The following is a 25,741-nucleotide window of genomic DNA, read 5'->3' on the forward strand; positions in this document are numbered from 1 at the left end:
TTAAAGACGTTAAGTTAGCAGTTGCAAAAGCTCATTTCTAGAACGTGCACACAACCTACCACTAAAACTCCGAGAACGAGAACAGCCACAGGCACAGGCCACTGACAGGTCACCCGGGGCAGAGAGACCCAACCAACCAGAACAGTGTGGCTTTAACCACCCGCGAACTGAACAGCTCCATCAGCTCAGACAGGGCTGCTCTGCTCTCTGACCTTTAGCTGTTCTCTTGGATACTTCAATAGCTTTCTTGGGAGACACCTTAGCGACCCGCACAGCTCAGTACTTACTCCAGGAAGCTGTTCTTCGGCTTTGGAACATGGAAACCATCAACTAGTGGAGCAAAACTGATACTAGTAACTCTGTTCATAGCCATAACTCAGCCACTGCACAAAGCATCAGCGCACTTTAACACAGCAGTGATGCAGCTGGACTGGCCGCTGGAATGGGCTCTTCCTCGTGGGATTTTAACCTGGAAAACTGAAAGAATGACACAAAGCAAAATCTCATTCGTTCTCCAGCCTCTCTCTAAACACCACAATCCGAACCAGAAAAACCCAAGAAAGTTTAGCTTACATAAACTCTATGAAAAAAGTTATCAGCTGTATCTCCGGTTTTTCTTTTGTCAACTTTCCAGGGACAGCTAGTTACTGGAGTTCACGCCGTCTTCCATCATTTATGCTTTAATTGTTTCTCTAACAGACTTAAACGCGCTTCTCTCCATAGCTAAGATCAGGCTCTGCAGAAACCGCATCGGCTTGTCCGGTTACACACGATGAACTCCCTTCTCGCCCCTCGCACCGGCTCGCTGTCTCCCCACGTATCGGACAGCTTGCCTTTACCTCTCAGTCCTTTTCCATTTCCTATGTTTGCAATTCATCTTATAACCAGCGGCCTGGTATTCTAAGACACAGGAACAGGTGAGAGGCAATAGAAGCAAATCAGATTCCATCTCTCTGCTGCCAAACACACTTCCTGCTCTAAATATAGAATCTAAACAGGGCCTGAACGCGGCAGCCTCCGCCTCCAGTTCTGTCACAGGGAACGCAGTGCTGAGAAAACCCGAGTCCATGGAAAGAACACTCAATTAATATTGAACTGACATTCTTCAGTGCTATTTATTACTGTGCAGGGCATGAGCACGAGTAGTTTACCAAATTCCTCCTCCATAAATCAAGAGGCATGCAGACGTTGCACTAAGACACGCACGGGACTGAAGAGCGCTTGGCAGCGCGGGAGGGCTGTCAGAAAGCTGCCAGCTGTTACAATCATTTGTTCGCTTTAATTTATTTTGCAAGGGCTACCTGATTCACTGACAAGTGGGTCACGTTCTATGTAGCGCACTCATATTGTTCCAGGTGTGTACAGAAATTACTAGGAAGCATATTATCAATACACGCCTGCGGTTCTAGCATTTTATCCAAATCACAACGCCTTTACTTTTACAAAGGTCAGTGGAATCCTGTTTAAGGGAAGTAAAATATTAGAAGGAAGTGTTTCACAGCTTTAGGGGCCAGCAGCTCGGGGCTCGGCCGGCAGAGGAGCTCCCTGCTGCGCCATGCAGACACAGAAAACGTACCTTACATCTTGAACCCAACACCATCTGCGGAAGTGAGAACTGCTTGTGACGTGGTCACTGACCACCTCTTCTGGAAAACAACCCACGTGGTCTGTTTGGTTCTCAGGAAACACCGAGATTGAAACATTAACTGTTTTTTTCAGGGTTTTGTCTGAAGGACAAAACAATATTTACTTGTCACCTTTTCATCTCTAAGAAGAGGTTAAGTTCTTGCAAGTTAAAATGCGTGAACATGCACTTCCGTTTTGAGGGATTTTATGTATTCTTAAGCGTTGTACATAATAAGCAACATTTTGAAGAAATGAAGACTTCAGGAATGCAAGACGAGGCTGTGCATTTCTAAATTAACATTTAGGAGCTAATTAGTTTTCACAATTTATTTGAAGCATTTATGTTTTGACCACAAAGACAGCGAAACTCTTTGCATGAGACGTAACTTGATGAGCAACATTAACTAAAATATAAAATACATTATCAACTGAAAATACCACAAGCTATACATCAATTAGAGCCTTAATTTCATTAATTTTGGTTTGTTTTACTTCCTTTGCTGAAGGCTTCGTGGTAGCAAAGGCTCCTGCTGCAAGTTCCCTCTTCTTGTTCTGAATTCTCAGCATATTTTCCTCCACTGAATCCTTCACAATGAACTGAAATACAGAAAAGCCCCACTGAGATGAAGGTTGGTGGTGTTTCGGTTTTGGTTTTATCTATTTATTTTTTTTTAATTATAACTTTAGGATAAGAAATTTAGGTATTTCAGGGGAAAAAAAAAAAGTTAAAAACCTGAGTATCGTAAAGCACAGTTACATTATTTTGTTGTTACTCTGTAAAGAGAACACAAGAGGGAAGGGCTATAAAGCAGATGGAAGACAAGGTCTGGCATTGTAATTTTTTGCAACGCCTACTGGAAGAATCCCGCCCTCCTCTGGTACTTGTGTCAGCAGGATCCTGTCCTCCCTCCGCGCGCCCGGGACAACCGCAGCGCCGCCCACCGCGGTCCCTGCCCAGAGCTCAACGGGGACATCTCACTCCCGCAGTCCTTACTGCACAGGAGTTACGTCACATTTACTAAAATCTCACCATCAGAAGCCCACACTTGAAACTTCATACCACAACCTGAGTTAACTGGTGAGACATATGTTGTCACAATCCTTTTAAAAATACAGTAAAGCTTCTTGGAAAATTATTTATTTACTCCTAGGCAGAAAAGTGTTCAAACGGACCACCTCTCAACTCACCTTAGTAATAACGACACCCCGGTTCTGGCCCAGCCTGTGGCACCGGTCGAAGCACTGCTCCTCTGCAGCCGGGTTCCAGGCCTGTCAGACAACACACACGTTAAACAGCCCCCGCAAGCGCGGGGTTACCGCAGTTACCGCGCCCCCAGCTCCGGAACAAACACCGCGGGTTCGTTACTCCAGCCTGGTGTCTCGCTCCTTGAGAATCCTGCTACAAAGAGAGCTTGGAGAACTTCTGGTTATATGCTCACAACAAGCAGAACTTCAGGTAAATGCTTTAAAAACTAACTTTGTTAGGAGTCTAGGGGACATCAAAACCATCTCTTCATCATTTTAATTCTGAAATAAACATTGCATACACTGTCTCAGGGACCATTTCCTGATAGCACAATCTGAACCAGCGGGACACAGGCGGGTGCCAGCAGACCAGGTCCCCTGTGCCGCCGCCAGCACAGGACGCGCAGTGCCACCAGTGACCGGTGCGACCTCCGCGGCGGGTAAAACCCGGCTGAACTCAAGGTGGTAGCGCTCCTGGTTATGCCTGCGATACACGACTAAGTATAGGGATTTGTGAAATGCCAAGTCTATGCTCTGCAGTTTTCAAGCATGTTTTTTCTATCTAAAGGTAAAGCACTACCAGTCCTCACAGAATGGATATTTAAATCTACCTAAAGCATAATCGTGTTCTGCCTGTAATCAAGTCTCGTGCAACAGGTTCACCTTGCCGTGTCACCCACATACGGAAAGTTACACAGGGGTTCTTAATGACTCCCTTCTACAGAACGGGGAAAAACAGCACTAGGCTGGCACCAAAAAAAATTACTTTTAGACTCTTCAGAACCTCTGGTGCCTAAACCCACCTAAGACGTGAGGCTGCAAGGTGACAGCCCAACGAGCCTTGTCTCTGCAGTCCAAGGCAGTGCGCACAAGTGCGGGCAACGACTGTCACGGCAAGGGGAGCATCCTGGCCAGCTGCGTGCAGCGAACCGCTCCAAGGCCAGCGCGACTGCGGAAAGACCTGGGCAAGCGTGCACACGCACGTGCCGTCCTGTCTTTGCTGGAGCCGAGGAGGACCGAAGTGCACTACTCTCACTCTCCTATCAGTCCAGCAAAGGAAAACTGAACCGCGATACTGCTTTGCATTTCTGCAACATCCCATACAACGGGTACTGCATTTTACATGGGAAAACAGGAAGAAACTTGAGCCTCAGAGAAACATCTGTATACTTGCGATACTCTCACATTAAAGGTTTGTATTTCTTCCTAAAGGTGAGAATTCAACAGATATGACTGTATTTAAACAAGCAAACATTAAAAAGGGAAGAAAGGAGTCTATGGTTGGATAAACGTTCCTCCCTTGCACTGCGGTAGAACAGCTCTCAAGAGAAAGAATGCAGACCTCCAAGCTACAGTTCTACAGCAAATCCACAGAATTTGAGTAGAAAAAACAGCTACTCCACTGGCTCCAGAGGTATTTCTGCTTCTTAAATCCTATTATTGCTGTGAATTCAATTCAAGGAATGCTAACGCATGACTGAACACTCAGGGGCGAGATGCTAAGAAGTAAAGCAGTGCCCCTGGGGTGGTCAGCACCACAAACGGGCACCAGCAGCACGAGAAGTTGTTCCATGGTGCATAAAGGCTGTAATTACACTGGGCTCTGGTTTCTGAGACACGACTATAAACTGAGGATGACTCAGTGCTAACAAGGCTTGGCTTACGTCCTTACAGCCGCTTGCCGCAGGACAGCGTGCGCATTATACCTCATTAATTATCTCCCCAGCAAATGAAGCAGTTGGACTAGGTGGTGTTGTAGGTCCCTTCCAACTGACCTATTCAATGCAACAATACACACAGGAACACTCGAAGATGTAGCGCAATTAATGAAAAACCTTTTTCCAAGGCAACTTCTCCACACTCTCTCTCACATTGAATCCCTTCAGCTGATTACGTAGGTAGCCTTTGTCTTCATGCAGTTATCACCACCAACCTGATGTCCAGATTAGTACTCTTTCTTTACCCTTGGTGTTACTAGATGCCCAAGTCCAAAGCTGCGCTATTATTTTCATTTACTTTGGTGTTGTTTAAGTGCACAAACTGCACAATTTGTCACAGTTTCCAACTCCCAAAAAACTCCGACATGAGAACAGAAGGTAAACAGTGGGGAAAGGAAGAAGTGAACAGAAAAACTTCCATTTTGTACAATGACAACAAGACGAGAACCAGTTCTGTGAAGAATACCATTTTGCTATCAATAAATTTACATTTGTACTCCTTACTAACAATTCTGCGTTCCTGAGAGCTTTAATGAAAGGAAAATCTTCCTAAATGTAGCTATCACCATCTTTCTCACAAAAGGTAACCTCAAACTACTGTCTTTATTTATAAATTCACAAAAATAAGAGACCAGAGCAGTGAAGCACTGCATTATAACACCGAAAAAACGTCCTGTCCCTGAAATCCCATTTTATGGCTTTTGAAGTTGTTAAACAGAACAAACAGAAAACCACATTAAAAATTATCAGACAAAAGGAGAAAGAAATAAAGGAACAGATACTAAATGCTGCACTGTAAGGTGTCACACCAATTTCTTAACAGTACTGCCCACATTCTTTTCACTCACAGTGAACAAACAGGCAGCAGGAAATACCGTGTTAAAACAGAAACATGCAGGGAAACGAATGAGGGACAGCCCTGTTTGCCCCGAAATGGACACTCGCCAGCGCCGCCCGTGCTCCGAGGGGCTCTCCTTCCACCACGGGAGCTGCACCCAGGGCGAGCCAGGCCAGCACGAGCAACCCGGTACTCACAGGATCCATTAAAAACACTCGGGAGGCCGCCGTCAGATTTAATCCAACTCCACCTGCTTTCAGAGACAAAAGCATGACAGTTGGGGATCCCGCTCGGCTGCTCTGGAAACACTGGACTGCTTCTGCTCTTTTCTTCTGTGCCATCGACCCATCCAAACGAGTGAAGGCAAACCCCGATTCTCTGAAAAGCACAAGTGTTCAACTTAACAATCCATTTTCTATGACAAAAGACATTAAAAATGACATTAAAATCCTGACCTCTTCATTTGAATTGCATATTTAAAATTCTGCATTTAACAGGCGATACATTAAAAATAACAATAATGAGATCCATGGCTTTATCCCACTGAACAAAGTATTTAAGTAATTTGTTCCTCTCCTGAAGTTCTAAAACTCAAAGGATATTATATTCTTTGAGAGATCTTTCTAGAACACTGTAAATCTTGTGTTTTTTAAAAATTACAGTAGTTCTACTTACTTCAGGGGATTTTCTATCAGCGACAGGAAAGCTGTGAACTGAGAAACGACCAGACACTTAGCAGTTGGATCATCCCTCTGTAGCTCTATCAACGCATGCATGAGCGCGTTTATCTGAAACCAAACGAAGACTTAAGCAGCTTAATCTCCCTCAGTTAGATTCCCCTTCCTCAGGTGCTTTGACAAAGTTCACATCAGTCGAGAAATCACTGCTCAGTAATACCTTTAAAACGAACTAATCTTAAATTCTGTGGGTAGGGTTTATTTCAGTTTCCAAAGGAAACAAAGTGTTGAGCACTTTCATTGGTCATACACTGCAGGGGGACTGACGGCGCTTTCGGGAAGAGGATCCACAACCGTGTCCAGACACACTCCCCGAGAGCCACGGGGCGGGGACACGGGGCGGGGACACGGGGCGGGGACACGGGGCGGGGACACGGGGCGGGGACACGGGGCGGGGACACGGGGCGGGGACACGGGGCGGGGACACGGGGCGCGCTCCCTGCCCCAGCACCCGGAACCCGACGGGCTTCCCTCGGCAACGTTCTGGCAAACACGCCGCACGAGCCCCTGGGCTGGGTCTGGCAGGGGGAGGAGGCACCAGAGACACGGGAACAGAGGAGCGAGGAGTCGGATCTGAGGCGGAACAGCACCGCCAGTTCTCTCAGGTACGGTTTAGCTATGGAGAGGTACGGAACCACTAGTCAGACAACACAAGTAACCGCACCAGGTTAAAAAATAAATCGAATCTATCTATTCTAGAGCTCCCTGTCTAAAAGAGTTCTCAGATTTCCACAGAACATTTTTCAGTGAATAAATTTACAAAGAACATTTGAAAGAACAATAACTTAATTACAAATTAAAGTTAAAAATCTAATGTTTCAGAAAAGCGATCTCCAAACAGAGAGGTCAAAGTATGAGCAGGCAGATTTAATTTCTGGCAGCGAAAGCACAAGGAAGGTGAGGCCAAAAGCAACGTGCAGACCTCGAGAAACATCTGCAAAGTAAAATAAAAACAGCGCACTAGTTTATCTGACAAGTTGAATCTAGGATGGGCCCGTTCAGTTTTCACCTCCAGAGCAGCATATTCTTTAGACAAATGTTAAGAAAGCAAGATTGATTTAGATTTTTAGTTTCCAAAAGTAAATTAAGAGCTGACTAGTTTTGGTAGTTACAGAACTACTTTATCTTCAGAAACAAAAGGCAAAGCCACAGCTCTGTACTGAAGGTTGTATTTAGTTACTTCACATCTACGTGCTGCACAATGATCAGCACCGAGTTACAACTAGTGCTCCTTTGGTCTGGCTTCCCTGCGCAGGATTTGTGATGAGATTGTACGAGGCATTTTGTCCTGCGCCTGCTAAACACACTGTGCACACTTTTCAATAAAAATTTCACATACGTTATGCATACGTAAAGTATGTTCAGCATATTTACATAAGAATTCCAGAGACTGCTCTACAAAACCACAACGGAACGCACCTTTGAACTGGGCGTCCACTCCTGATCAGACTTCTTCCCATCGCTGGGGTCTGTTTCCTCTTCCTGGGGACACTGCACCAAGTCCTCTGCTCGGAGCTCATTCCTACAGAGAGGGCATTTGGCCTTTGGCTACAAGAAAGCCCAAACAGCATTAGAAGAAAGCTATTAAATCAGGTTATTTATAGTGAGTACTGAAGATCACATGTGCAGAGCACCTTTTATGAAACTGCTGTACTGGCAGCAACACAACGCTCGAGGCGTACATTCATTCTTGTAACGCACCGCTTCGTCACTTCTGACATGACAAAATATTGTATTTGTGAGAACATTAGGATGACATAAGCGCTGCACGCTTTCTAAACCAGCCTTCCTTAGAAGTGGTCTTCTTTCTGAACATACTTATACTTGAAGTACGCAGCTCAAGATTTAAAAGCAAGCAGATATTTGGGCTATTTAAAATGTCAGAAAAATAAAGCATCTTTCAAAGACAAGATCTTTCTTAGTCACACAATGAATGACCTTTTACCCTTTCTCTTCAAAGCCTGCACAGCAATAACAGCAGCCTGATGAAATATGCTTTGTCAGGGCCAGACACGGGGTATCTTCTCTTGTTCCCCAACAGACATGAGAAATGAGATATAATTTAACACCAAAAGCTTTTTCTCTGAAGCAGACTCTAGATAAGGCCTCACAAAACACATGAATACTGGGGGCTGCTAACCAGGAACAAACCTTTAGCCAGTTTAAAGAGGCTGGGCAGTCGCAGTCCGCATACGTGAATTTGTTGCGGCAGGGAACACATAAAGAGACAGAATCTCAACACAAATCCGAAATAACAGTCTCCAAAACGTAGTTACAAATTAACCGTTCTTGATCTGGCAGCAATCCAACAACCCTCAATGATGAGACACAATACATAGATTCTAATAAATCTGAAAAAGCTTTCTGGGAAAAGAATCCTAACTGTGCTCATGCTTTTTTTTTTTAAATAAAAGGCTCAGGTCTCTCTGCATCACTTCTCCAATTCAGAACTGCAATTAAAAATAAGAGCAAACCATCAGAAATGCTCATCCACAAGCTTATTCCAGAGAGTCTGGAGAGGCGCACGCAGACGGCCCTCTCGCGAGGCAGCTGTTCAGCAGAGGGCTGTCAGCTTCAATACGGAGAGCAGACGGGATTCTGGGTCAGCAGCCCATCTGCAAAGCACGGCTCTGGCCATTCACACGCATCACGCGCACACAAGCGGCGAAGAGGCGCCCAGCCACGCCGAGGCACACAACCCGCGCCGGGTGCCACCGCTCCTACCCGAGGCCCAAAGGGAGGTGACAACACGGGAGCAGGTCTTTGAAAATACGGATGGACCTTCACTCTGTTCAGTTTGACAGCTGCTCCCTCTGCGGTCTGACTGCAGGCCAAGAGTTACTATAACCCAGCTGATAACCAGGTTTACACTGTTCCCCATTTGTGATTTAAAAGAACAACAGCTACATGGCCTTCTGGTGATACCAGTGCATTCTTTTGAATAGCTATTAAATTACCTGTGACCACAGAACAACCAACCTGTTCGCCTCTGATGACTTCAAAAATACACGGCTTACAAAACACATGCGCGCAGCGCGTTATCACGGGACACGTCAGCGATTCCAAGCAAACTGCACATTCCTCATCTGAACCGGAGCTCAGAACCAACTTCATTTTGCTCACTAATGTCTCACGCAGTTCTTCAGGAGTTTTATTATCTGCAAACACAAAAAGACACTTAAAACCAGGGATTTCCATACAGGACATGCTCGGAGCTGCCACATAACACTGTTCCACTGATCAAAATGCAATAGGACAGGATACAGCCTACAATGTATAAAACCACAAGCTGCCCAATACCACAAAACATTCCAACCTACTGTTTCAAAACACATGAAGAGTAACCTTACTTGGAAAAAATGGCAGTTGGAACTCAAAGAGCACCGGTTGTGTGCTTAGTGACAAGTACACGTGCGACAAAATTCCTCATGGGAAAGAGCACTTGTCATGAATCAGCTGCTCAAGTAGAACAAGACTACAGAGGTGACACTACTTATAGTTATGGTTGCTTTATTTTTTAAGTACAAAAATTCAAATAATAGTAGTTACTAATTAATTTATAAATGATTTCTGAACAATTATCCAATCACTTCTCCATCCTATAGTTTTCACGAAGATAAATGAAAACCTTCTTAAAAGGATTCTGACCATATCATATTGGTCTTTTAGTTTCCTGGAAAAATCAAACCTATATCAATGGCATCTCAAAATAAGTTTTCAAAATAATAAATCTGGGAATTCTCAAACTGAGAGTATTTCAAACAGACTACGGTTGCTTCTGAAATAAATGCATAAAATCCACTATGCAGCTGTACAGTTCTGGCTGGTCACAACCAAGACTCCGCTCCCCTCCTCCGCGCTCACCCTCCCTTACGGCCCGACAGCGTCAACGGTTCTGCCGACGCGGTTACCCACCCACGCGCTACTCCCCAAAGCTCCTCCACACCTTCTCTCTTGAGGCAGAGGAAGAATTTGCTGTAAAAGCACGTCTGTGAACTACCACAACAGACGCACTGCTTTCTAACAAGCCTTCTGCATCCAGCTCTGCAGAGCTCCTCTTTGGTCACTTCTGTACGGGCTACCAAAGCTTATTTACTCCTGCTTCTAGCCTTCCTAACTACTCATATGTCACTGCTTTCACTCATATCTCAGAATAAGCTCAAGCACCCACTTCTTAAACATATTCAAACATATTATAGCACAAAAAAATAAAGGTAACAAAGCTGAAAGTTGATTAATCCAAGCTGAAAAGAGGAAGGATGAAGCTGGAAAGCCTGGAAAACACAAACGTTTTTCTGCTCTGGAACACGAAGTGCAAGTGCTGTTTTTAGAAACAAACGCATCCACTCACCCGCCGAAAGACCAGAAGCTGTGTCTATACAAAGACGAGGGTGACAACAAAGCTGCCTCAGTCTGAGCAGGACGCCAAGGACGTCGGCGTAGTGAGCCAGAACGGTCCCTTCGCTGAGAAACCTGGGGAGAGCTCATCGTTAGTGTGAGATGCTGGAGCCTGAATAACAGACGACGTTAGCGATCAACTCCAGCTGATGCAATGACATTCAGGTTTTTTACTTCTCTGCTGAATGTATTTCTCAAGTCCTCTTTAACAAGGTATGCGATGCTACCAGTAGCACGATCTACTAGAAGAAATGCTAACAGTGGTGACAACGGTTCTAAGGCCACTCTTTGCCTATCTGGTATTTCTTTGTTCCTCACAAGACAGAACTTCAAATACACAGCTTCCAAACACAAGCTGATGACTTCAGCCCCCAGGACCAAGCAAGCCTCTGGCTCACCTGCTGACAGCAGCTTTGCCTTCCTTCTTCACGGACTCGTAGATCCGTCTCTCCTCCTCAGTAAGCGTAACATGCTGAATAAGAACTTTACGTTCTGGTAACTCCAAAACGGGTTTTCCTTTAACTTTACTTGTTTTAGTTCTTCTAAGGGTAATACTCCTTATCAGACACTGTAAGCGCCTAAAAATACACATAAACAATGTGATATCCAGCTGGGCTTGTTTGTTTTTCCATTTTTATCGCATAAACGCATGTTCTGTACAAAATCCAAGCCCAGTAGTACAATACAATTAATCTGACATATTAAATAATTTGAATTATTTAATGTTTATTAATTTGAACTAAGAACTGACGACATGCATTTCAATTCGAACGCGCAAAACTAACTCCCCGCGGTGCGCGAGCGGCGCCGGTCGCGCTCGCCCGAACGCGCGGGACGCCCCGTACCCGAGTCCTCCCGGAGCTCCCAGCACGACCGGGCGCTGGATCGTCCTGCGCCACCACTCCTGATCGGAGAAAGGCTTCAGTTTTAAGAAGGAAATGAGAGACCACAAATCCTTCACAGAATTCTGAATAGGAGTGCCTGAACAGGAAACAAACCAAACACCGTAAGACAGCTCAGCCCCCCCCGCCAAAAAAAAACCAAACACATTTTTAGTCAAAGTGAACACTCTGTGCTTTCTCCAAACCTTACTGCGCGGACAAGGCCTCGCATGACTAGCTTGATATGTCGTTAAGTATAATACGTATTTTTTTAAATTTCAGTATTACAAAACAGTGAAATACAGAAGAGTAAGAAAACGGCATCTCTGTGCGAGGAAGACTTGGATGTCTTCCCAATTCAGCTTCACCAGTGGCGGTTACATCACGATCTTCTTTAAATTACACCGAAGGATCACACGCTTGCACACTTCCTGCCAGCTTTTAATGACTATCACATTTCAAAAAGCTACTGAGGTTCAGGTAAGTACCTAACGGGGTGAGCCAACATGCCAGCTCAGAAACACGTCCCTTTTCACCTGCACTCCCACCAAACCCCGTCTGCAAAGTTCTTTCGAAATTTGTGTCTAAAGACTGAATAAAACCAAAAAGTTCCAACAAACACGCACCACCAAAGAAACCACAACCCACACAACGAAGAAAACAAACCAAAAGCCACCCAAAGAAGACACACGTAAATCACCGCTCAAAACCAAGTTCAAGACTGTTCCAAATGAACCTGACACAGACAGGAACCATCTCTCAGAGGAAGCCCAAGCGGGAACACGCGGGGGCGCTGCACCAGGGCGCTGCGCGTCCCCGGCGCGTTCCGCACCTGTGAGCACCCATCTCCTGCGTCCCTCCAGACTCAGCGCAGCTCTCGTTTGCTGAGCACCGGGATTTCGGATGGTGTGCCCCTCATCCAGCACGATCCTCAGCCACCTCACTTTGTGTAAAGGGCTGCCATCTCTGATCTGAAACACAGTAATTTTTGAACCTTTGACTCAAAATACTTGTTTTTTTGCAATTTGGATTAAGCAACATATCAATATGCTATTCTACAATTAATAATGCACAGTATTTGTTCGCACGTTGTTTACTTATCAGCACAGAAGAGCAAAACTAAGAAAGAAGCATTCCTTCCTTTAGATTTAGTGATTCCTGGAAAACGTTACCAGTGTTCTCATACTTGAATATGAGGAATGAGCTACAGCAAGAGTAAGATAGGCCTGGAAATAAGGAAAGCTTCAAAGACAGAGTTATGGAAAATGAACCAGAGAGCAAATTCAAAGTTTATGTTATATTCAAAGATGCAAGCTTCGTGCTTTTATTAATAAAATGGCTCAAACTACTATGAAAATATCACTTTACAAATCTATCTCATACAATGAGGTAATTGGTTGCAGCCCATGTTCAACAAAAACTATGGAATTATGTTTTTATAGGCTCCATATTATTTGAATTTGACAGGGGAGGGAAGAAACGGGAGCCTCATGCCACTGGGATTTGGGGAGATTTACATACTTGCCATCCGCTTCTGTCCTTAAAAAGCCTCTTCCTTAAGCTGCCGTAATTGCAGCTGAATAATTTTCTCTACAGGAGCAATGCATCAGTAAAAAACTGCCTTTGTTACCACAGCAAACCCGTAAGAAAGTATGTAAACCTACAGCTATAACCTTTTGATTGCCTATAGGACAGCACCTGAATGTACTTCCATCATTAGCCCAAGCACCAGGAGTCTCGAATGGAAAAGCATCTTCAAAGAACACCTTTTCTCATTTACTTACACCATAATCAGTAGCTAAGATGCTGTATGTTGTCAGTACAACGTCTTGTTCTGCAAGAACTGATGGGTCTTTGTTACGGTCAGAACCGTAGTAAACATAAATATTTACATGAAAATCTCGGTGGACATGTTGGTTGAACTGGTCCTGAAAGAAAAGTTGTCAAAAGTCATACAAAAGATACCGCGTTACTACATGATTGTTAGAATAAAACCTTCAAGTTGCCTTAGCTAAACCCACCTCCTCCGTGCTCTGTGGCGTTCTGCGCCCACCCATGCAACGAAAGCCCTTTGAATTCGGGTTGTATCTTTTGCCCCCACGCCCAGTGAGAAGAGGGACCAGAAGCGGTCGGCTCAGTAATTAGTGACGGACACAGCACCACAGTTCTGGTAACTCGGCCTCTACTTCTTGCCCAGTTCCAATGCACGCCCTGAGGGGTAACACGACAAAACCCGCTGCTGCCCCCGCGCCAACCGAAGAGCTGCTACGTGTTTTCATTTTCCGCCTTCACCTTCTGTTTATTCTTTCACTGCTGATCCACAGCTGCTTCCTCTTGCTGGGTTAATCACTCACGTTTTAACATAAATGACAACACAATTGTCAAATACTCATTTTAAAACCAGTGTTAATATTCCATACGTTTGTTCCGTGAAGCACTAAGTGTGCAGTAATCTCAACAGTCAATAAAAAGCAACAATTTGATTTCTGAAGCAGCAGACTCACAGGTTTTCTTTTTAAATACTAATTTGGTTTTAAATTAACGAAAAAAGTACTTTTTTTGTTTGTTTTTTATGTTACCCAATTATATCATTTTAATGATTACATGATTTTAATGTTTTACCTACAGTCTAAGATAAAATTGCTTCCTTTTCTTATTAATGTTCTAACGACAAACAGCAAAATCTTAAAAAACCCCCATAACTCGAAAAATATTTCCTTAATATTTAATTCAAAATGTCACGAAAACAAACAAACATCAGCCCCTCACCCGCAGACCTGCGCCCTCAGGCACCACCAGAGTCCTGAACGTCGCTAGTCAATCAATCACAACATTCTACTGTGAGGTGCAAGAAGGACCCGAGTCCCGCACGCTCCTCGCCTGGCACAAGGAGTTCAGTGACCCGAGCTCCAGAGCGGCCGCGGGGGGAGCCGGAGCCTGCGCCTGCTCCTGCGCCTGCTCCTGCGCCTGCTCCGGCGCCTGCTCCGGCGCCTGCTCCTGCGCCTGCTCCTGCGCCTGCGCCTTCCAGCGGGAGCTCGCTGCTCGGGAGCCGCGTCTCACTGCGGTTCTGCTCCAGGTTTTGAATTTCTATCCGATAAACCTCGTGTGAAAGCAGCTCTGTTTTATAAGGAGAGACTACAGGGAGTACTATTCCTACAGCACCATACTCAGCGTGTATCACATTTACACACTGTAACACTGAACACTTACAATCCAGTTGCTCAGGACAGACAGTGGACACACGATCAGTGTTGCTCTGGGGACATCCACTGAACAGTTATTCTCAGCTGTAGCAGTAACTGAGAAAACACAAGTCATACTTAGTGGCGTAACAGTTCACTCCAAAGCACACTAGAAGTTCAATAAATTTATGGTTCCCTGAAGTGCCTTTTGCATTTCTTAAAACTGAGCAAAGCAATTTACGACGACATAAGTCAAATGTTTAATACTTCAGCTTCAAAAAACTCAGAAATTAATATATCTGTTTATCCCTTCATTACCTTTTCTCTTTGTTTGTCGTTTCAGACAAGCAGATGAAGGGAAAAGGACAGATGCAAAGCCTGTATCTTCTTCCACACACGAAGCTGCTGCAAAAAGCCAAACAGATACAGACTTTTCATACCACGCAGAGCATACGTGTGCATTTATTTTTATGACATGTTTCATAAAAGTCAAACCTGTTAACCAAACTGCTTCTCTTCTCCCATACAATAACGTAGAATATCTTGATCTGGAAGGTGCCCGTAAGGATCACCAACTGCAAGTCCCTGCTCCTCAGAGGATTACCCGAAACTAAACCGCACAGCTAAAAGCACCGTCCAGAGGCTCCCTGAGCTCCGACAGGCGTGTGCAGCCAAACAGCACCTCACGCTTCAGGGGATGAACCTTCAGAGGAACGCAGCTCCGCAGCCGTTAAAAATACTGTAGCACAAGTTTCACTCCAAGTACTTTAACCTTGAACCGAACTGCTTACTCCAGAGTACCTGCAGCCCTTCGTTATCTTCCACGCAAGACACTTAGTCCAACAAACGTCCTGTGTTCTTCCCTCCTCGTGATGGCATTTCAGGTATTTACTACAAAAGGTTGACTTTTTTCTCATTCGTTTTCCCACCCCAGTGCCCTGACAACAAGTCTGTCAAATTCTAAAGATCTCAGCAATTCTATTTTTCACCATCCGTTTGACCCTGCTCATGGCCTGTTACATCACCACTCGTGCAGCTAACAAAACGAACTACCGCACTTCGGACTAAGCACTGCTTCCCCATGCAGCAATTTACAGAGCCTTCTGCTTCACGGTTTGGTTGAATTAAAACAAATAAGTAGTTTACTTAATTCCTTTTCCAGTTAAACAGAAATCCTGTTCAGTTTGGCTTTAGGAAGGAGGACACCGGGTGTCGCAGCAACCGATTAAACAAATCATTCTTGCAACTTACTTCCAGCTTGCCGCAGTGGCCGCTCCCCAGGCTGCCCCGAGCTGCCGCTGCCCGAGTGTCTGCGCTTCTTGGCTTTACCTCTAAAATATCATCATTAAGAAAGAAAGGGAAAAAACCAAACCAGACAACAAACCACACCAAACCCCAAACCCACCAACAAGCCCAAACTCTGCTGCTTCTGGAACTTACATATTAAATCTCAAGAGCATAAAGCAAATGAACTTGCTATTGCAAATTACGTTACCACCGTGGTTTGAAAGCTTCCTCTTTAGAAGGGTCAGAAAAAGAGAAAGCACAGAACGCAGAGCTGCAGGGTGAACGATGCTCGTGCGGCTCGGCACAGCTGTTACTGAAGTTCAGAGCAATGGCGGGAGGCGGCTGCTGTGGTGGGACGGTTTAAATTCTAAGCGTCACAACTTCACCACCTCCGCCCGAAGCGTCTGCAAACCCAGCTGATCCCGGATAAAGATCACCCCACAGCTGGATTTTCAGATGCCACGCGCCGATGTCACCAGAGACCGTTCACACTGAAGAGGACGTCCAAGCACACAGTCATACCAGCCTCACAAGATGAGCTAATGCTCTTTTGACACATTGCAAAGTGCAACATGGATGCAGAACACACCATAAACACAGCAGAGCATCTCACGCTGCAAAGTGAGGGGGGAGCAGGAACACATTTAGGTTAAAGTTAATCGCAACTGAGTACCACTTTATTTTTACTCAAAATCTATGCAGCAAACAAACAAAAAGATTATTCTGGGTATCTACCTTTTTGGAAGACAACTCGAGGTTTTCAATGGAGTAGTATCGAACTTCTTTATGCCAGAAGCACCAGGGCCCATCACCTTGCCAGAGTCTTCATAAAGAAGAAACGGACATTTATGAAGAATACACGTGGCCTTCCACTTGGTTTTCAAACCAACTCTTGCATAACTTGACAAAGAACAACGACAAACTTCCTTTAAGACAACCTTAGTTCTACATGGCACAAGTAGTACCGATACTGCAATCGTAAACAAAATTTAAAATACTCTTAACGCAATCTTAAATATTTATAAAGTCATAAAACGTGTACTGAGATTGCGGGTGGTCAAAACCAAACCGTCAAGAACAGATGAAAAACCCAATGTAAGCGTAGTATGTCAACATTAAGGGTCAAACGTTACTAATTCATAATTTTTACATTGTGTAAAACTAAATTAGTAACTGCAACATGAAAAGATGTGGTCACACCACAGCTACACGTGGGGAGTGGTTTGGTTTGGCTGGTTTGTTTTGTGGTTGTTTTACTGCCTTCTACTGAGTAACGAACCAAACACCACCCTGTGTTCTGCCAGTAAAAGCATATGAGGAACATGCAAAAAGAGAAAACACGTCAGGACAAAGCTGATACCAAACTGAAAGCAATAGTGCTAGCACAGAAAGTTCTGCTGTAACTCGGGTAAGTAAATTCATGCTTGAATTCCAAATTTAAACTTTAAACTTTTTTTTATATTAAAAAAATTACTAATACAACCCTGAGGATGGCAAAACTTGCAAATACTCAAGCAATAGGTATCAATTTAATGCACAATAATATGAGTAAGGGGGTCAGGGAGGCGTAAGTGTTTGACAGACATTATTATTGCTTTTCGACTCAGTAGAAACAGACTCCTTACTACTGCAAACAAATCTTGTTAAAACGCTGGATGCTCTGGAAAAAACATCAACATCTGGGATGCTGCCAGGCATTCCAGCTTGGCAAAGGTGCCGATTGTCTGGCGACACCCGTACTGACCCCGCCAAAGTTCGCCTGTTACCCTTCCAGAGCACCAGTGAAAAGGACCTGCCGAGGCAGCCCACGCTACCGCGTTCTCTCCCTATGGGTCGCTGTTGTTCCTCCTGCGCTATCAGCTAGGCCAGTCGTACTGAAATTCCTTGCAAGTTACGGCAAGAAGCCCTCAAGGCCCACACGTTCCTTCTTGCATTTCGAGACATGAGGAGTTACACTCCACACTAGCAAGTATAATTTTTATACCCATCTACAAATTATCCCAATACAACCTGAAAACTACAGGTGTGACAAAATCCTTCTAAATACTTGTCATTTGCTCATTACTTTTTTAAAGTTACTTAATACTTAATAACCTAATTACAATTTAACTATCAAGTTTACTGTTTAATAAAACCAAGATTCTAACAGATGCATGTGTGCTTCTCTTTTATGCACATGGAAGGAAAACTGAAAGCAAAAGGAACCCAGAGCCATTTCCTCAATGTCATCACTTCCTTGGCAGGGTGCAGCCTCCTGACAGGGCACCGAGTTGTCTTGTATGTCAGAGACACCTTTAGGGGTTGTGTTTTAGCACTTCTCGGAGGCCCTCGGTTCATCGGGAGTTTGCGAAGTTGGCACTGAGTGCTCCAGGCAACACCACTGACAATCATGCAGATATTACTGACATTCCACAGTTTGCCGTCACCTTCACACAGTCCGCGTCCAACGTTGCTCGTGCTGTTAGTACCAGATTCCTATTCAAGAACAGAAACTTTCATTGTTTAATGTAGCAACTGGAAAAAATGCCAATAACTTTATTACACTAATCTGACAAGTGGTTTATTACTGCTCTGAAACATGCGAGACGTGCTCAGTGGCAAGACGGTCAATTAAAGGTGCTAAAAAGTTATAATTTAGTATTTTTTTTTTCCGAGTAGCCACATGCAGAGTTGAAATGAAACCACGGAGAGGCAGAGGAGAGAAATTCAGTCTGCACAGCTGACCCAGAAAGAAAACGCACTGATAACTCTTCCCAGTTAACATTCGAGGTCACAGACAAAGCTTATTTTGTTAAATTCAGACAAGCATGGTAAAACAATAAAATATCCCCAGCCTGAATACAGCATAATAAATCACCTGATCCTAGCATTTAGCTTATCTAGTCTTGAAAATTTTATCATAATGAAAGCAAAAAGCATTTGAACTGCACTACCTAAGAAGAACTCTCACACTGATGCTAGTTCACTAACTGTTGTGTCCCCCTCTCTCTTCAAGTATTTGGCAAAAATATAAGCAGGGATTTGTTTATTAGTGTACCAAGACCCTCTGCTTGTTTCAGGCACTTCCTCCAAACCACACAGGAGCTATGAACACATCCCAGAAATAAACACCACTTCCGCTCCTGTGGTCACCACTTGCCTGCAGGACAAATGGTAAGAAACTTAAAAATTCATAAAACTTAACGCTGAAAACGTTGACACCTTCGTAAGGTCCTCCTTGGAGCAGACTGAAGCGTACACACCTAAGATAACAGCCTGCAGCTCAACTACACTCTCTGAAGCAACATCATCTCACCTGACGAAACCTCTCACTTGTGATCTTTCCAACAGGAAGAGGTTTGCCATCCTGGAAATTCGTGAGAATCAGTGCAATCGTAGTCAGGGTTTTACCCTGCGTAACAGAAGAGAACATCACGTTTCCCACAGATTAAAATTAACCAAATGACCAATCAAGAAACAGACATACACAGCCTGTATTTAAAAATAAAAAAATCAAGCTTGGCAAACATTCCTACCAGTCCCATATCGTCAGCCAGTATCCCTCCAGGAACATCTTGAGGTCGCATCTTTTCTGCAAAATTTGTAAGTGTATTGTAATAGAAGCCACCTCTCTCTTCCCAAAACGGTGGCAAATTGTTCCTGTTCTCACGTGAGACCATGCAAGCTAACGCCTGCTTCTGATGGGGCAGCAAGAGCGTGCCGAGGGCCTGCGAACAGAGACAGCTACGCGCTACTCGCGAGCAAAAATGGAACGTTGTATTTGGTATCTACCAAATTTTTTCCTGATTCAAGCATATTCTGTGTCCAATCAAGCTAAATATGCTTAATTTTAAAAGAAAACCGTTTCTAGTTTAAGAAGTACCTCTGCTCCTTCCATCTCACGAGTTTTATCATCTTCCTTCAGATCCTCAAACAATTTGTCAAATTCACTTATAAGCTGCACAAATGAACACAAAAATCACAATTAGAATAACCTTGCTAAATAATCAATGACTCTATTAAATTACAACTATCTGCCATAGAGTAATCAGTATAGATAGGTCTACCACTTCAGATGTGATTTGCTGGAACGTGTCTGTTAGCTAGCTACTGCTATACAAAAGTTCAGTTTAGTGCCACCAGAACAAACGCAGGCCAACACAAGCAAGAGCCCGAGAAGGGCTGAACACATGCACATCCTCATACCGCACTCCCTAAAGTAACTACTTCACTCTACCCTGACAGAGCAAACAAAAAGCAAAAGCAAAACCAAACCGCCACCCAACCCTTCACGTATCAACCTGGGCCAAGTCTGGAAGTCTGATTTTCTCTTCATTTGGGAACTTAACATACTTGTCATCTGGTAAAGCATTAGGACAGAGAAAACACATCACAGCAATGTAAAAAAATTATTGAACGAACAAAACCTCCCCAAACCACATGGGACTCAAGGCTGCTACAGCTGGAATGTCTGCTTACAGTATAAACATCAAAAAGCTCAAACGTTCCAGATGACCCCAAAGGACATCTGTGGTTTAGAAAAAAACAAAACAAAACCCAACAAACTTCCATTTCACAAGCACTGTTTTATTAATTAAAAAGTTCAAGGCCCCCACTGTTAAAACTCCCAGTTCCAGGTGTTTTAAGTACAAAATGCAAACCTGTTCAGGTGTCAACTGCACGGGAGCGTGAAACGGAGCTCTGTAACTTGGACCAGCTTTCCCAGAAATCCACTTCGATCCAAACCCACATTCTGAACCTACTTGCCATTAAAAAGATAACATTTTGAAACACAACAGAACGACGACTTCCCAGTCCCACCCTCCTCTGGCTCGCGGGCAGCAGCGCTGGCCAGGCCGCGGGCCGTACCACACGTCTCCTGCCCTGCTTTTCCTTCGCTTCACTGGGCCCCAAAGGCTTCCCACAAAGCTCCATCAGACTCGCAGGCTACAAGCTACAGGTTGGGATCCTTTGACATGCCAACCACGTTTCTTAACAATTGTTGTATTACATGAAACATGACTTGGTAGCACTACGATGACTGACAATGCAAAATGCTTTCTCACTCCAAACTCTTTCTGTTAATTACGTGCCATAGAACCTGTGAGAACCGAAGTCTAGCTCTGTGTAAACCAGACGTACCCCTCCGCAGGCGGTTGTTTCTCCACGCACCCTCACTCCCGACTGGCACCGCCCGCACAACGGCTGCGCCAGGCGCCCTGTGCGCGGCGGGCTCTGCAGCACCAGGTCTGCCCGGCCCGCTCGCGCCCCACCAGCGGAACACACGTCTAGCACTCAGAAAGCAGCACTGTCCCCGAAACCCTCACCCTATGACAGGGCCTAGCCCGTTCCTTAAAAAAAAACCAGAACACACACACACAAAACCCCACAGAAAAACTAAAGACTGGAGAAATGCAGAGTCAACGTGGATTTTTAAGGCACTTACAGAAACAAGTACATTTCTGAGACTGATCAAATGCCTCTCCAAGTGCTGGCAGGTAATGGAAGACAGGACACAGAAGCATACTTCTTATGAAGTTTAAAATTAACAGCTGTGGGCACTGCATTATTTCCCAACTAAGTTAAAAATCCATTTTGTGAATGACCAGACTCTGATGAGGACCGAGCCTTCAAACATTCCTTCCAACAGCGGCAAGTTCAATCTGGACAGTTTAAGAAGGAAAAAAAGCCCAAATATTCAAGACTTACCTTTCAGAGGAGGAGCCAATTTAAACCCGTGCCTTTTCAGCTGATCCAGTACTGCTTCCTTGTTTTCTTCTTTTCCCCAAAAGCTCATTTGAACAGGCATAGTAAACACATTTTTTGCTCCATAAGGGACAACTCTGACAACAAACAGGAAAAAAACCTGAAGCAGTCATCTTTTTTTTTTAAAAAAACCCTTGTTATTTCTTCAGAGGGTACTCCAGAGTGCTTATTTCATCCATACACAGAACGTTCCAGATAGGTGTTAGTACACACACTGCATAAACCTCTCATACAAACCACGACATGCAGTTAAGAGTTCCACAACAACATTTAAGGGTTTCCTCTCGCTAGTGCCTATACATTTTATCATATATGGGATATATATATCTATCACTTTTAAGCTGCATAAACGAACACAAAAATCCCAACTAAAATAACCTCACAAAATAATATATGGGAAAGAATGAACTGCACACCAGTAGTTCAACAAACGAACAATGTCTGAAAACATGAAGCTTTAATAATATTACCAAAAGCTGTCTCATTTCCACCAAAACACAACACTTACAAATAGCATCCAGACTTCGCTAGTGTAGCAACAAAAATGTTTCCATTATTTCTATTCCTGAAACCAAAAGCTTAATCTTCACACTCACCCTTCAACCAATGCTAGCTTGTTGTCCATAATGCCTGCCAAAGCTGCTGCCAGTTCTTTCTTTATATGGCCCACCTGGTCTCCGTTCACGTTATTTACTTTCACTGCATTTTTGTCATAAGGATTGTTGGGTTCTCGCTGAAGTGCAACCATTTCATTGTTATTAACCTAACAAAGCAAAACAAACAGACACCAGAACACACACGTTTAGTTGCAAGTTACTTGCAAGAATAGCTAATATACATTTACTCAAATACTGCGAAGCTTAAAAGACTAATTTGTTAGAGCATTCTGTTCAGCCTAATAACCTACTACTTATTCAATACCAAAAGCATTACAGATGAGCCACCTCACAGATGTCAGCAATTTCCAAAGTATTCCCGAGTAAGAACTCCCTTCAGCTGCCAACATATTTTGTAATGGAATAAACAGCCCTTTGTGTCCATGTAAGCAGTTCAAAGACACATGTAATTTCTTGTTTCAAGTCACTTTCACTTGCCTTATGTGGGTGAGCAGAACTACCAAGTAATTAAACCAGATTTGAAAGCTTGCCACCTTAATCAAATTTTGAATTAATGTTTTAGATTACATACTTCTCATGAAAAATGTTGAATACAGCAAGTTAGGGAAAAATATAATAAAAGTATACTAGATCAAAAGTTCTAGGAATTTTTGAAATTTAATTAAATGTATTTTTTATGAAGCTGATAACTTTTCCCTCTGCCTTACAATTTATCATGCACTTACAATCCCTGTGTAGTATCGTAATCCAACGACACTTCCTCGCAACGTTCCATACAAAACACCCAGGTCCGTATCGTCCTCTGCTCCGGGAGCGTCGCCCACAGAGGGGGTGTCTGCCATCCCAAAACCGGAGCAAAATCCGGCGAGGAAAACGGGAGTAGTTTCTCTCTCCTCAGCAGATGTTACACTGAGAGAATCCCCTTGCAGAATCTCTGCAGAAAGACAAAGCGTGAAATACTTGACAATGACTATAACAGTAAAACCCCAGAATTATTATTTCATTTTCATCTATTTACCCCTTTATATAAGGTTACCTATAAACCCCAGTTATACAACTTCATTCAGATACTATTTACTCGGACACATTAAAAAGGTTTTTTATTAGGAGAAAATTTTGGCACTTTTTAATCCCAAATAAATCAGCTAAAGCCACTTACAATAGAGTTCACAACTTAAGTGGTTAATTTGTGCATTCCCCGCTACCTTCCCACGCGGGATTATCTGTGCCGACAGCATTAGGGATTCTCCATATCTATTAACATCTCTAATTATACCTGGCACAGCAAAACTTCTGTGTCTTTTCCTAACACCACTTTTTCTCCTCTAATAAAAACGCCTAAAAACCTTGTTTGTAACTGATTAACTCTGTGTAACTTCATGCCTGTATCCACATAAGTTGAAATGCTAATCCAGCTGTTTCCTACATATTTATTAAGCTTACCTTCCCATTTTGACATCTATTATCAATACTTTATTACAGTCGCCAGCCAGGTAATTACAGTGCACCTCGAGTACGAACTCTGCGCACAGGGGCAGGAACATCGCGCCCTGACCCACCGCCCGTCCGAGCGGCGATCGACACACAACACTCGTTCAAATCAAGTGATACAAGTCTCAACCGATACCTTACACCTTCGGTATATCCCAAAACTACCCTGCTGTGTGCCGTGCTGATTTAGAGTACTACCGATTAACATCATCAGTTCCATACACTAATTATTGAGAGCTTGGCACAGTAACCTTCCGTTTCTTTTGCAAACGATGTCTTAGGTTCCTGTATAATCGGCATCGCGGTGTGTCTGACCGAAAAAACAAACGGTGTGAGGGCCTCTGCCCCGAGCCGGCCGCAGCAGGGCCCGGGCCTCGGCAGGCGCAGGGTCCCCAGCGACCCCCGGAGCGCAGCCCGGCCCGCTCCGCCCCGCAGCCCCGCCGCGCCGCGCCCCTCCGCCCCGGCCCCGGCTCACTTGCGCGGCCCCGGCTCACTTGCGCGGCCCCGGCTCACTTGCGCGGCCCCGGCTCACTTGCGCGGCCCCGGCAGCATGGCGACCCCGCGCCCGCAGAGCGCGCCGAGCCACGGACCCGACAGCCGCAACCACCAATCCCCACCAGACACGTCACAGGCGCTGGCCAATGAAGACGCCCCGGACAGGAAGAGCACGCCTCCCTCTCGCCCCGCGGGTGTCCGTGGGCGAGCGGCAGCCATGCCACAGCCGCGCCAGCGCGCCCCGGACAGAGCATCACGCCGCGGCACCGTTAACAGAACCGCAACCTGCAGCAAGAAGGCGCTTGCGAGCTTGCAAAGATGCCCAGAAAAGGAGAGGATGTAGAGTGCAGAGCATAAGGCTGTCAGAACGTGGTTTTCTGAGTGTTTGTCTTGTAATAAGGATCCGATTTAGAAAGTGGCATCTCTAACGCATTGAACGAGCGCACATCTCACATGAACGTCGTTGAGAAGTGTTGAGCGTCAGTGATAATTCAAAGCATTTACATCCTTACAGGACAGAGCCTTCTGAAAAATGCTGTCATGTCACTTAAGTCAAACCACTGAAGTTTCCTACAGCCTCTCCCAACAATTCTAACCAAATGAGCTGTACTTTAAATCAAATAGGTACTTGTGCAACCAACAACAGCCGAGCAAAACAGGAGTTTTCTTCTTCATTGGCTGTTAAAAAAATAAATAAGAAAAGATGAATTTTAAAAGCTTCCTTTGCTAAAACCTGAATACTTTCACTCACCTTCCTGGGGTGCTGTTCCATTCCATTAAATAACTGAAAATAAATACCTTCATGAAGTCACCGAGACAGCCACTTCTATCCGCTGAAATAAACACTTTGTCAGTAAGGGATTTATGCAACAGTCTTCTTGGATAAACCTGGATACTAGATGAGAGATGTATGTAAAGATGCAGGTTAATATAAAGCCCAAAAAAACCCAAGTATCACCAACAAATAAACCAAATTCCAGCTTTTCAGTTACTTACCCTTAAAGCTGTGCCAACAATTTACGTATAAGCACTATCATTAGGGCAAACCGTCCCAGAATTAAAATCCAATGTATCTGATGTATACATTACTTGGCTTATAATAGATTTGCCAGACGAACTTTGTCAGAGGCAAAGCCAGTGAAAGAAAACCCAGACTGTTAGATTGATTTTTGACAGAATTTTCTTCAGTGTGAATATATGATTTCCCCTCTTTAGATTTAGATATTGCCATGGTCCTAGATAATTTGAAGACCAACTTGTTCCATCTTTCAGAAGCCAATTTAAACTTCCGTCTACAGACATTTTTCAAACAAAAGCATAGTTTTCTAGGCAAGACCCTCTTTTTCATTCAACTGACACATTCTCACAGACCCGGTGGCTCAAGGCAGTTTAAAAACCTGGCTGTGCACCTGTTTTGGTCAGTGCAAATTTGCAGGTCACAAATACCAAAATAAAACTTCTAAGAGTTTTCACAGTTCAAG

The 25,741-nt window shown here is 44.2% G+C and overlaps 1 protein-coding gene and 1 long non-coding RNA gene across 35 annotated transcripts; one reads left to right on the plus strand and one right to left on the minus strand.

The window, feature by feature from the left end:
- Positions 1–1,938: 1,938 nt before the first annotated feature.
- On the minus strand, positions 1,939–25,111 carry HLTF (helicase like transcription factor). 33 transcript variants are annotated; one of them, XM_065073244.1, is made up of 24 exons: positions 24,298–24,529; positions 23,000–23,208; positions 22,254–22,420; positions 21,601–21,734; positions 20,553–20,650; positions 19,775–19,849; positions 19,428–19,619; positions 19,208–19,303; positions 18,339–18,387; positions 16,648–16,735; positions 15,877–15,956; positions 14,944–15,030; positions 14,654–14,742; positions 13,228–13,371; positions 12,276–12,414; positions 11,408–11,543; positions 10,961–11,140; positions 10,516–10,637; positions 9,144–9,322; positions 7,584–7,712; positions 6,103–6,215; positions 5,625–5,805; positions 2,815–2,895; positions 1,939–2,223 (listed from the first exon to the last, which is right to left on the minus strand). In XM_065073244.1, exons 1-24 carry the CDS (start codon positions 24,512–24,514, stop codon positions 2,071–2,073), a joined length of 3,138 nt encoding a protein of 1,045 aa, XP_064929316.1. In that variant the 5' UTR covers positions 24,515–24,529; the 3' UTR covers positions 1,939–2,070. The 33 variants fall into 33 exon arrangements, 32 of the variants coding, with proteins under 32 accessions (XP_064929316.1, XP_064929312.1, XP_064929310.1 ...); XM_065073240.1 differs by having other exon boundaries at positions 12,180–12,414; XM_065073238.1 differs by having other exon boundaries at positions 12,180–12,414; positions 15,877–15,965.
- On the plus strand, positions 6,328–10,353 carry LOC135580210 (uncharacterized). 2 transcript variants are annotated; one of them, XR_010474522.1, is made up of 2 exons: positions 6,328–6,769; positions 8,579–10,353. It is a non-coding gene; the product is annotated as an uncharacterized LOC135580210 (long non-coding RNA). The 2 variants fall into 2 exon arrangements; XR_010474523.1 differs by having other exon boundaries at positions 8,585–10,353.
- Positions 25,112–25,741: the final 630 nt, after the last annotated feature.

The sequence above is a fragment of the Columba livia genome, chromosome 9 (genome assembly GCF_036013475.1).
Source record: "Columba livia isolate bColLiv1 breed racing homer chromosome 9, bColLiv1.pat.W.v2, whole genome shotgun sequence".
In the NCBI taxonomy this organism is placed as follows: Eukaryota; Metazoa; Chordata; class Aves; order Columbiformes; family Columbidae; genus Columba; species Columba livia.

Excerpts from the sequence above, each read along its gene's own strand:
- HLTF (XM_065073237.1), bottom strand. The coding sequence starts at position 24,514 with ATGCTCTGTCCGGGGCGCGCTGGCGCGGCTGTGGCATGGCTGCCGCTC. Across the intron at positions 14,743-14,943 it reads ACGACAAACAAAGAGAAAAG|TTACTGCTACAGCTGAGAAT; the intron begins GTAATGAAGGGA and ends GTGTTTTCTCAG. Across the intron at positions 2,224-2,814 it reads GGGGTGTCGTTATTACTAAG|TTCATTGTGAAGGATTCAGT; the intron begins GTGAGTTGAGAG and ends TCTGTATTTCAG.